At 34.8% G+C, this 13173-nt stretch overlaps 4 protein-coding genes and 1 pseudogene across 4 annotated transcripts; all 5 read left to right on the top strand.

Moving 5' to 3' along the window:
- Positions 1–1224: 1224 nt before the first annotated feature.
- LOC113567731 (olfactory receptor 52J3-like) lies at positions 1225–2175 on the top strand. The gene has a single exon (XM_026995825.2). It carries the CDS (start codon positions 1225–1227, stop codon positions 2173–2175), a length of 951 nt encoding a protein of 316 aa, XP_026851626.2.
- A 1151-nt stretch (positions 2176–3326) lies between these two features.
- Positions 3327–4277, top strand: LOC118242569 (annotated as a pseudogene).
- A 2044-nt stretch (positions 4278–6321) lies between these two features.
- On the top strand, positions 6322–7272 carry LOC118242568 (olfactory receptor 52J3-like). The gene has a single exon (XM_035534344.1). The coding sequence runs from the start codon at positions 6322–6324 to the stop codon at positions 7270–7272; it is 951 nt and encodes a 316-aa protein (XP_035390237.1).
- A 3151-nt stretch (positions 7273–10423) lies between these two features.
- On the top strand, positions 10424–11374 carry LOC118242567 (olfactory receptor 52J3-like). Its single transcript, XM_035534343.1, has one exon. It carries the CDS (start codon positions 10424–10426, stop codon positions 11372–11374), a length of 951 nt encoding a protein of 316 aa, XP_035390236.1.
- Positions 11375–12131: 757 nt separating this feature from the next.
- On the top strand, positions 12132–13117 carry LOC118242566 (olfactory receptor 52B2-like). Its single transcript, XM_035534342.1, has 2 exons — positions 12132–12136; positions 12217–13117. Exons 1-2 carry the CDS (start codon positions 12132–12134, stop codon positions 13115–13117), a joined length of 906 nt encoding a protein of 301 aa, XP_035390235.1.
- Positions 13118–13173: the final 56 nt, after the last annotated feature.

Here is a 13173-nt window from a genome sequence, read left to right as displayed (position 1 = left end):
CACAACAGAACTTTACTGAATAAACCAGATAAATTGTGCATGTAATGGACATCTCTTGTAATAAATGCTGTGAGTAGCATTCATAACCTAAATGATTCAATGAAACTGACTTTTTTGAGCATATATTGTTATTAAAGCAGAACAGCCAACCGATGTAACTCAATCCATGCTTGTAAAAGGTCAGTTGGAACACACAGGCTGTGTTTGAACATACTACTCACATTCTGATTGGGCCTCAAATCATTATGCAGTATGAAGACCAAAATTAATTTCCAAAAAAGTTACTCAGATGATGTAGTACTCTGGCCCAATATTCCAACCCTGCCTTGGTGCTTCTGTCACTTGTTTCGTAGGGTTTCCCTTTGTTCAGTTGTGGGGAATGACTCTGCAACCTTCTTTTGATGGGCTATTGGCCAACCTTTGGTAATGGTGAGTGAAGAATAGGAGGGAAAACCAGTTATGGAGAAACACAGACCAACAGAAAGAGATACAGCCAGCACAACCCAACCACAGCACACAGGCAAAAATCACAACATTCACATTAAACTTTAATAAATGTTAGTGCGTTCATAATCACCTGTAGTAGTTTTGTAATTTCAAACACACAACGTTCCAGACAGCTGGAGGCATTTTAGAGATTTTAAACAGATTTTGCTGACGGTTCTCTGGCATTACATGTGAGTCACTGGCATAGTCTCTAGAGGACTTAACTATATATAAATGTGCCATTGTGCTTCACTATTGATGCCACTGGAAGATCTGTGCATTTCATTACTTTACTGGCCAAATAGTCAACTGAATTTGCATGAAGTTAATAAAGGCTAAGTCAAAGGTAAGATAAAACAGAGGAACACAGCATTGAATTATTACTTTTTTTAGAATAAACTTTTTTTTTGTTCTATTTCATGTTATATTTGTTAAAATATATCTAAATAATTCATTGTGACATTCTTACATTTGCTATCATTATTAGCTATTTGTTGATTTTTGTTATTTAAGGCAGCAGTGCTTTGTTCTATACAGCATACTAAAAATTTTTAAAAAGTCCAAAATATGTAGTCCAAACAATGAAGACATTTTCAAGGAACAAAGTAGCAAATATGATTCATTTTTATTCCAATATGGAATCAAATGAAAAAAAATTAGTAGATAAACACTAAGATAAAAAATATTTTGGAAATGTGGAATTTCTCTGTTACATTTTTGTTTGTTCCACAGATTTTAATGGAAGCCCAATTTTCAAATGACACCTTTAGCTGGAGCCTTCAGATTGCCAAAATTGATGTACCTCCAGAGGCTGTATATCCTGTCTTTTTCACTGGGACTCTGATCTACTTGTTTTCAGTGTTATGTAATGGAATCATCCTAGCACTCATTTTGACACAACGAAGCCTTCATAAGCCAATGTTCTACATTATGTTCAGCCTTCCACTAGCAGATGTAGTAGGAATCACCACTCTCCTTCCCAGACTGCTAATCGATATTGTAACTCAGTCAAATGTTGTCTATTATCCAACATGTGTGTTACAGGGTTTCCTTCTCCATTTGTATGCAGGTAGTGTACTTTTTGTCCTAGCAGCAATAGCATTTGACCGCTACATAGCAATATGCAAGCCACTCAGATATCACTCTATCATGACACCCTTTACAGTTGGAGGTGTTATAGCTCTGGCATGGGGCACTGACATTGCATTAGAGGTCGTGTTGTTTGCTCTTCAGGCCAGCCTGCCAAAGTGCAAGACATATATTGTTAATGTGTTCTGTGATAATATGTCCTTGGTGCGACTCTCGTGTGGAGGTGATATTACTGTGAACAATATATATGGCTTGGTTTTGACAGGATTTATGCAGGTAGTTAGTGTGGGTGTTCAGTTATTGTCCTATGTACAAATTCTCAAAACCTGCCTTTCCCACACTCAGTCTGATTCTAAAATTAAGGCTATAAATACTTGTTCAGCACAATTAATTACATTTGGTCTGTTTGAAATAGTCTCTACCAGTACAATACTTTCATATCGTTTCCAGAATATTTCTCCTAATGCACAAAAATTGTGTGGTATAATGATTTTCACAATTCCTCCAGTTGTCAATCCAATTATATATGGAATGAATACAAAAGACATTAGAAATGCATTTTTTTTGGTCTTGAAAAAAATAAAGGTCACAGTCACATAAAGCTAATGTGAAAGCTTTAACCTTTATGAATATGTAGACTGATTCAACATAAAAACAATATGCTGGTACTGTCTTCAAATGTGTCATCAAAATATAATTAAATAATTCTATTGTTTAAAAAAGAGATGTCTCTTTTCATTTGAAATGACTTAAATTATGCTGTCAAAATGAAAATGTAATTAAATGAAATATATGAAGTATGGTAAATGTATCAGCTATAATGCATTGTGTCTCTCACTGACAACATCCAACCTTTTAGGACCTTTATTCAGTATGCACCAAACTCAAGTGGACTAGGCCACCCTCAATTAAAGGAAGAGGGAAACCTATTACATTTACTAGTGCACCGTTTACAGGGCATCTACCCACAGAGGTTTACTGCTAACAATAGCTTGGTGGACTGTAGAAACTGGGGTTGGTATGAGGAGCAGCCAACTGATGTAACTCACTCCACATGTGCATTCACATTACACTTTAATAAATGTTAGTGAGGTCATAATCAGCTAAAGTAGTTTGGTAGTTTCAAACACAACATACAAATTTCCAGACAGCTGGGGGCATTTTAGAGATTTTAAACAGATTTTGCTGACAGTTCTCTGGCATTACATGTGAGTCACTGGCATAGTCTCTGGAGGATTTAACTGTATATAAATGTGCCATTGTGCTTCACTATTGATGCCACTAGAAGATCTGTGCATTTCATTACTTTACTGGCCAAATAGTCAACTGATGTTGCCTGAAGTTGACAAAGGCTTAGCCAATTGTAAGCTAAAACAAAGGAAAATAGCCTTGAATTAATTTTTTAGAATAAACATTTTTTGGTTTTTTTCATATGTTATATTTGTTAAAATATATCTAAATAATTCATTGTGACATTCTTACATTTGCTATCATTATTAGCTATTTGTGGATTTTTGTTATTTAAAGCAGCAGTGCTTTGTTCTATACAGCATACCAAATTTTTTTAAAAAGTCCAAAATATGTAGTCCAAACAATGAATACATTTTCAAGGAACAAAGTAGCAAATATGATTCATTTTTATACCAATATGGAATCAAAGAAAAAAACATTAGTAGAAAAACACAAAGATAAAAAATATTTTGGAAATGTGGAATTTCTCTGTTACATTTTTGTTTGTTCCACAGATTTTAATGGAAGCCCAATTTTCAAATGATACCTTTAGCTGGAGCCTTCAGATTGCCAAATTTGATGTCCCTCCAGAGGCTGTATATCCTGTCTTCTTCACTGGGACTCTGATCTACTTGTTTTCAGTGTTATGTAATGGAATCATCTTAGCACTCATTTTGACACAACGAAGCCTTCATAAGCCAATGTTCTACATTATGTTCAGCCTTCCACTAGCAGATCTAGTAGGAATCAGCAGTCTCCTTCCCAGACTGCTAATCGATATTGTAACGCAGTCAAATGTTGTCTATTATCCAACATGTGTGTTACAGGGATTCATTCTACATTTGTATGAAGGTGGTGTATATTTTATCCTGGCAGCCATGGCATTTGACCGCTACATAGCAATATGTAAGCCACTCAGATATCACTCTATCATGACACCCTTTACAGTTGGAGGTGTTATAGCTCTGGCATGGGGAACTGACATTACATTAGAGGTCGTGTTGTTTGCTCTTCAGGCTAGACTGCCAAAGTGTAAGACATATATTGTTAATGTGTTCTGTGATAATATGTCCTTGGTGCGACTCTCGTGTGGAGGTGATATTACTGTGAACAATATATAAGGCTTGGTTTTGACAGGATTTATGCAGGTTGTTAGTGTGGGTGTTCAGTTATTCTCCTATGTACAAATTCTCAAAACTTGTCTTTCCCACTCTCAATCTGATGCTAAAATCAAGGCTGTAAATACTTGTTTAGCACAAATAATTACATTTGCTCTGTTTGAAATAGTCTGCACTACTGTAATACTATCATATCGTTTACAAAATATATCTCCCAATGCACAAAAATTATGTGGTATAATGACTTTCACAGTCCCTCCAGTTGTTAATCCAATAATATATGGAATGCATACAAAAGATATTAGAATTGCATTTCTTATGGTCTTGAAAAAAATAAAGGTCACATTCACATAAACCTAACTTGAAAAGCTTTATACTTCACGAATATGTAGACTGATTCAATATAAACAAATAATATGCTGGTACAGTATTCAAATGTGTCATCAAAATATAATTAAACAACAATTCTATAGTCTATAGAAAGAAAGTCATTTGAAATGACAAATTATGCTGTCAAAAGGAAAATATCAAGTATAGCCCTGGTTATTAAAAAGAACAACAGGATATACTGTTCTAAAATCAGTAAAACCAATTTAATGTTTTATGTGAAAAAAACAATAATAGTAATTTTATTTGTAAAGGGCATGAACTGAAAACGATTGTAAATGATTGTAAACTTTGATGTTAGATCTGTTCATTTTCTTTATAATTTTCATTCCTTTACATTATATTTTGGCTTTTGATTGGCTTTACATTCAAGGGAAGCTGAGGAGAAACAAGTGGTCTGTTTTAAACCAAGAACCAATGCCTAGCAACTGTATCGTTCACTTAGTTCCTTTTTTCTTAAAGCCAAGTTTCCTTTTCATACAAATCCAAATAAATGTATATTTTGTTCAAAAAATAAATTGACAGCACCTCAGAGAATCAAAAGAAGTTTCATCATTCACAACATACTTGTTACTGACTTGCTTGGATTGGTTACAAATGTATCAGCCATAAGATACATGTAATAAGACATTGTTCATGAAATTTAAGTTGACTGAAGGATTCAGTTTCCACAATATTTAGCTTACCTTGCATATTTTCACTTTAGTCATGCATATATTAATGTATGACGTGGGAAAAAAAAGAACTGTTGATACAAAACATGGAACAGTGTGTATTTTCTGTGTTTATGTTATTAACTTAACATTAAGCCATGCATTCAATATTTTTGTGAATGAGATTGGCCTGGCAATGCATCCTGTGTTTCAATATTGACCTGAAGGCAAAGATGTAACCAGAGGTAACAGTGTGAAACCCCATTCAGTAACCAGCTGCACTGTTTCAAAACATACATCAAACAAGACAAAGACAGTAACATTCATAAAAATATCATCTGTACAAAGTTACTCACATTCTGATTGGGCCTCAAATCAGTATGCAGTATGAAGACCAAAATTAATTTCCAAAAAAGTTACTCAGATGATGTAGTACTCTGGCCCAATATTCCAACCCTGCCTTGGTGCTTCTGTCACTTGTTTTGTAGGGTTTCCCTTTGTTCAGGTGTGGGGAATGACTCTGCAACCTTCTTTTGATGGGCTATTGGCCAACCTTTGGTAATGGTGAGTGAAGAATAGGAGGGAAAACCAGTTATGGAGAAACACAGACCAACAGAAAGAGATACAGCCAGCACAACCCAACCACAGCACACAGGCAAAAATCACAACATTCACATTAAACTTTAATAAATGTTAGTGCGTTCATAATCACCAGTAGTAGTTTTGTAATTTCAAACACACAACCTTCCAGACAGCTGGAGGCATTTTAGAGATTTTAAACAGATTTTGCTGACGGTTCTCTGGCATTACATGTGAGTCACTGGCATAGTCTCTAGAGGACTTAACTATATATAAATGTGCCATTGTGCTCCACTATTGATGCCACTGGAAGAACTGTGCATTTCATTACTTTACTGGCCAAATAGTCAACTGAATTTGCATGAAGTTAATAAAGGCTAAGTCAAAGGTAAGATAAAACAGAGGAACACAGCATTGAATTATTACTTTTTTTAGAATAAACTTTTTTTTGTTCTATTTCATGTTATATTTGTTAAAATATATCTAAATAATTCATTGTGACATTCTTACATTTGCTATCATTATTAGCTATTTGTTGATTTTTGTTATTTAAGGCAGCAGTGCTTTGTTCTATACAGCATACTAAAAATTTTTTAAAAGTCCAAAATATGTAGTCCAAACAATGAAGACATTTTCAAGGAATAAAGTAGCAAATATGATTCATTTTTATTCCAATATGGAATCAAAGGAAAAAAAATTAGTAGATAAACACAAAGATAAAAAATATTTTGGAAATGTGGAATTTCTCTGTTACATTTTTGTTTGTTCCACAGATTTTAATGGAAGCCCAATTTTCAAATGACACCTTTAGCTGGAGCCTTCAGATTGCCAAATTTTATGTCCCTCCAGAGGCTGTATATCCTGTCTTCTTCATTGGGACTCTGATCTACTTGTTTTCAGTGTTATGTAATGGAATCATCCTAGCACTCATTTTGACACAACGAAGCCTTCATAAGCCAATGTTCTACATTATGTTCAGCCTTCCACTAGCAGATCTAGTAGGAATCAGCAGTCTCCTTCCCAGACTGCTAATCGATATTGTAACTCTGTCAAATGTTGTCTATTATCCAACATGTGTGTTACAGGGTTTCCTTCTCCATTTGTATGCAGGTAGTGTACTTTTTGTCCTAGCAGCAATAGCATTTGACCGCTACATAGCAATATGCAAGCCACTCAGATATCACTCTATCATGACACCCTTTACAGTTGGAGGTGTTATAGCTCTGGCATGGGGCACTGACATTGCATTAGAGGTCGTGTTGTTTGCTCTTCAAGCCAGACTGCCAAAGTGCAAGACACTGATTTTTAATGTGTACTGTGATAATATGTCCTTGCTGAAACTTTCATGTGGAGGTGATATTACTGTGAACAATATATATGGCTTAGTTTTGACCGGATTTATGCAGGTGGTTAGTGTGAGTATTCAGGTATTCTCTTACACCCAGATTCTCAAAACCTGCATTTCCCATTCACAATCTGATGCTAGAAAAAAGGCTGTAAATACCTGCTCAGCACAGCTGATTACATTTAGTCTCTTTGAAATAGTTGGTATTTTTGGCATTCTTTCATATCGTTTCCAGAATATACCTCCTAATGCACAAAAAGTTTGTGGTATAATGATTTTTACAATCCTTCCCGTTCTGAACCCAATTATATATGGAATGAACACAAGAGATATTAGAAATGCATTTTTTATGGCATTGAAAAAACAAAGGTTTGCATTCACATAAGTGTGGGAGTGTCAAACAGCGACCCTGGCATTGTTTCCTCTACTGGATTATGTTCCCCTTTTACAAGTAAATCACAGGGTTATGATGCACTAAGCATGGGCAGCCAAGGATAAGAGTGCATTTAGGTGAGTCAGTGCTCTCCACTCACTACTAATCTATGCTCTCTACTCACCTTTGCTCTCAACTATACACTGCACTTTACAATCAACCATACAATGCTCACTACCACCATCCCCTATACCAATTGTGATGAACATATATACATTGTTTACATTGTAATAGTGGTCCACTGTTTTCTCTTAGTTATATTATTTATCTTTATATCTTTAGATTCTCTATCTCTACAATACCCTTCATGTAAGCAAAATTTCACTGCTAGTTGTAGCATGTATGAGTACGTATGTGACAAATAAACTTTGATTTGATTTGATTAATAATAAGCATGCATTGCTTCAAGAACCTTTTACATCCATCAGGTGATGTTTCATACCTCTCAGGGACAGCAATCTAAACTGATAAGACGCCTGAAGCTGTAACGTGTGGGATGGCTGTGGGTGCAGGAGAAAGACAACGTTATCAGGCATTATTTAAAATCATTAGCAGCAGCAACAACAATAATAAAAGATTTCTGTGACTGTCTCTTTTGCTTGCTTTTTGGATATGTTGGCTTGCTTTGAATTTATTTGTACAAAATGACACCTTGTGTGAATCTGGCCTGTTTAATATATTCAACAGATATAGCACAAAAAGTCTAATTTCTCTGTTCTTTGTGAAAGTACATCTGTCCTGAAATATATCTGCAATGAACATGATGTGCCATGCAGTGTAGTAACACACATAACTAAACTCCTGAGCTGATTAACAAAGACATAACGGCTGGGAAGACAAAAACAATGCACAGTGCTGGCTTAGTAGAGAAGCAGGATTGGGAAACTCCTTTCTAAAGGAGTACTGTAAAGGTTCTAAAAGTGCACTGTTGCATAGCCAATAAAGTAATATTTTAACTTAAGCAGACACTTTGAATAAAATCAATGTAGGTTATGCAGTAGCCTGATACAGGCTCAATCTCAACCATAAGGCTGCCAATCCCACAGGATTTCTGCCCTGAATGATATTGTTACTTAGCAGTACACTAAAGTTTACACACATACAAACTGAGATTTCTTCCCTATCTCCTCCTGAGAATATATGCCATTAGGCACCTTGCTGTACAGCCAGTATTCTGAACTCTATAAAGAAAGTCATTTGAAATGACAAATTATGCTGTCAAAAGGAAAATATCAAGTATAGCCCTGGTTATTAAAAAGAACAACAGGATATACTGTTCTAAAATCAGTAAAACCAATTTAATGTTTTATGTGAAAAAAACAGTAATAGTAATTTTATTTGTAAAGGGCATGAACTGAAAACGATTGTAAATGATTGTAAACTTTGATGTTAGATCTGTTCATTTTCTTTATAATTTTCATTCCTTTACATTATATTTTGGATTTTGATTGGCTTTACATTCAAGGGAAGCTGAGGAGAAACAAGTGGTCTGTTTTAAACCAAGAACCAATGCCTAGCAACTGTATCGTTCACTTAGTTCCTTTTTTCTTAAAGCCAAGTTTCCTTTTAATACAAATCCAAATAAATGTATATTTTGTTCAAAAAATAAATTGACAGCACCTCAGAGAATCAAAAGAAGTTTCATCATTCACAACATACTTGTTACTGACTTGCTTGGATTGGTTACAAATGTATCAGCCATAAGATACATGTAATAAGACATTGTTCATGAAATTTAAGTTGACTGAAGGATTCAGTTTCCACAATATTTAGCTTACCTTGCATATTTTCACTTAAGTCATGCATATATTAATGTATGACGTGGGAAAAAAAAGAACTGTTGATACAAAACATGGAACAGTGTGTATTTTCTGTGTTTATGTTATTAACTTAACATTAAGCCATGCATTCAATATTTTTGTGAATGAGATTGGCCTGGCAATGCATCCTGTCTTTCAATAATGACCTGAAGGCAAAGATGTAACCAGAGGTAACAGTGTGAAACCCCATTCAGTAACCAGCTGCACTGTTTCAAAACATACATCAAACAAGACAAAGACAGTAACATTCATAAAAATATCATCTGTACAAAGTTACTCACATTCTGATTGGGCCTCAAATCAGTATGCAGTATGAAGACCAAAATTAATTTCCAAAAAAGTTACTCAGATGATGTAGTACTCTGGCCCAATATTCCAACCCTGCCTTGGTGCTTCTGTCACTTGTTTTGTAGGGTTTCCCCTTTGTTCAGGTGTGTGGAATGACTCTGCAACCTTCTTTTGATGGGCTATTGGCCAAACTTTGGTAATGGTGAGTGAAGAATAGGAAGGAAAACCAGTTATGGAGACACAAAGACCAACAGAAAGAGATACAGCCAACACAACCCAACCACAGCACACAGGCAAAAATCACAACATTCACATTAAACTTTAATAAACGTTAGTGCGTTCATAATCACCTGTAGTAGTTTTGTAATTTCAAACACACAACGTTCCAGACAGCTGGAGGCATTTTAGAGATTTTAAACAGATTTTGCTGACGGTTCTCTGGCATTACATGTGAGTCACTGGCATAGTCTCTAGAGGACTTAACTATATATAAATGTGCCATTGTGCTCCACTATTGATGCCACTGGAAGATCTGTGCATTTCATTACTTTACTGGCCAAATAGTCAACTGATGTTGCCTGAAGTTAACAAAGGCTAAGCCAAGGGTAAGCTAAAACAAAGGAAAACAGCCTTGAATTATTTTTTTTAGAATAAACATTTTTTGTTTTATTTCATATGTTATATTTGTTAAAATATATCTAAATAATTCATTGTGACATTCTTACATTTGCTATCATTATTAGCTATTTGTGGATTTTTGTTATGTAAGGCAGCAGTGCTTTGTTCCATACAGCATACCAAAAATGTTTTAAAAGTCCAAAATATGTAGTCCAAACAATGAAGACATTTTCAAGGAACAAAGTAGCAAATATGATTCATTTTTATTCCAATATGGAATCAAAGAAAAAAAAAATTAGTAGATAAACACTAAGATAAAAAATATTTTGGAAATGTGGAATTTCTCTGTTACATTTTTGTTTGTTCCACAGATTTTAATGGAAGCCCAATTTTCAAATGATACCTTTAGCTGGAGCCTTCAGATTGCCAAATTTGATGTCTCTCCAGAGGCTGTATATCCTGTCTTCTTCACTGGGACTCTGATCTACTTTTTTTCAGTGTTATGTAATGGAATCATTTTAGCACTCATTTTGACACAACGAAGCCTTCATAAGCCCATGTTCTACATTATGTTCAGCCTTCCACTAGCAGATCTAGTAGGAATCACAACTCTCCTTCCCAGACTGCTGATCGATATTGTAACTCAGTCAAACATTCTCTATTATCCAACATGTGTGTTACAGGGATTCATTCTGCATTTGTATGGAGGTGGTGTTTATTTTATCCTGGCAGCCATGGCATTTGACCGCTACATAGCAATATGCAAGCCACTCAGATATCACTCTATCATGACACCCTTTACAGTTGGAGGTGTTATAGCTCTGGCATGGGGCACTGACATTGCATTAGAGGTCGTGTTGTTCGCTCTTCAGGCTAGACTGCCAAAGTGCAAGACATTTATTGTTAATGTGTATTGTTCAAATATGGCCTTAGTGCAACTCTCATGTGGAGGCGATATTACTGTGAACAACATATACGGCTTGGTTTTGACAGGATTTATGCAGGTTGTTAGTGTGGGTGTTCAGTTATTCTCTTATGTACAAATTCTCAAAACTTGTCTTTCCCACTCTCAATCTGATGCTAAAATCAAGGCTGTAAATACTTGTTTAGCACAAATAATTACATTTGCTCTGTTTGAAATAGTCTGCACTACTGTAATACTATCATATCGTTTACAAAATATATCTCCCAATGCACAAAAATTGTGTGGTATAATGACTTTCACAGTCCCTCCAGTTGTTAATCCAATTATATATGGAATGCATACAAAAGATATTAGAATTGCATTTCTTATGGTCTTGAAAAAAATAAAGGTCACATTCACATAAACCTAACGTGAAAAGCTTTATACTTCACGAATATGTAGACTGATTCAATATAAACAAACAATATGCTGGTACAGTATTCAAATGTGTCATCAAAATATAATTAAACAACAATTCTATAGTCTGTAGAAAGAAAGTCATTTGAAATGACAAATTATGCTGTCAAAAGGAAAATATCAAGTATAGCCCTGGTTATTAAAAAGAACAACAGGATATACTGTTCTAAAATCAGTAAAACCAATTTAATGTTTTATGTGAAAAAAACAGTAATAGTAATTTTATTTGTAAAGGGCATGAACTGAAAACGATTGTAAATGATTGTAAACTTTGATGTTAGATCTGTTCATTTTCTTTATAATTTTCATTCCTTTACATTATATTTTGGCTTTTGATTGGCTTTACATTCAAGGGAAGCTGAGGAGAAACAAGTGGTCTGTTTTAAACCAAGAACCAATGCCTAGCAACTGTATCGTTCACTTAGTTCCTTTTTTCTTAAAGCCAAGTTTCCTTTTCATACAAATCCAAATAAATGTATATTTTGTTCAAAAAATAAATTGACAGCACCTCAGAGAATCAAAAGAAGTTTCATCATTCACAACATACTTGTTACTGACTTGCTTGGATTGGTTACAAATGTATCAGCCATAAGATACATGTAATAAGACATTGTTCATGAAATTTAAGTTGACTGAAGGATTCAGTTTCCACAATATTTAGCTTACCTTGCATATTTTCACTTTAGTCATGCATATATTAATGTATGACGTGGGAAAAAAAAGAACTGTTGATACAAAACATGGAACAGTGTGTATTTTCTGTATTTATGTTATTAACTTAACATTAAGCCATGTTAAGGCTGTATATCCTGTCTTTTTCACTGGGACTCTGATCTATTTGTTTTCAGTGTTATGTAATGGAATCATTTTAGCACTCATTTTGACACAACGAAGCCTTCATAAGCCAATATTCTACATTATGTTCAGCCTTCCACTAGCAGATCTAGTAGGAATCACCACTCTCCTTCCCAGACTGCTAATCGATATTGTAACTCAGTCAAATGTTGTCTATTATCCAACATGTGTGTTACAAGGTTTCCTTCTCCATTTGTATGCAGGTAGTGTACTTTTTGTCCTAGCAGCAATAGCATTTGACCGCTGCATAGCAATATGCAAGCCACTCAGATATCACTCTATCATGACACCCTTTACAGTTGGAGGTGTTATAGCTCTGGCATGGGGCACTGACATTGCATTAGAGGTCGTGTTGTTTGCTCTTCAGGCCAGACTGCCAAAGTGTAAGACATATATTGTTAATGTGTTCTGTGATAATATGTCCTTGGTGCGTCTCTCGTGTGGAGGTGATATTACTGTGAACAATATATATGGCTTGGTTTTGACAGGATTTATGCAGGTAGTTAGTGTGGGTGTTCAGTTATTGTCCTATGTACAAATTCTCAAAACCTGCCTTTCCCACACTCAGTCTGATTCTAAAATTAAGGCTATAAATACATGTTCAGCACAATTAATTACATTTGGTCTGTTTGAAATAGTCTCTACCAGTACAATACTTTCATATCATTTCCAGAATATATCTCCTAATGCACAAAAATTGTGTGGTATAATGATTTTCACAATTCCTCCAGTTGTCAATCCAATTATATATGGAATGAATACAAAAGACATTAGAAATGCATTTTTTTTTGGTCTTGAAAAAAGTAAAGGTCACAGTCACATAAAGCTAATGTGAAAGCTTTAACCTTTATGAATATGTAGACTGATTTAACATAAAAACAATATGCTGGT

Source organism: Electrophorus electricus, chromosome 15, assembly GCF_013358815.1.
Source record: "Electrophorus electricus isolate fEleEle1 chromosome 15, fEleEle1.pri, whole genome shotgun sequence".
NCBI lineage: Eukaryota > Metazoa > Chordata > Actinopteri > Gymnotiformes > Gymnotidae > Electrophorus > Electrophorus electricus.
The sequence above is the reverse complement of the archived record's forward strand: the minus strand, read 5'-3'. Positions and strand labels throughout refer to the sequence as shown.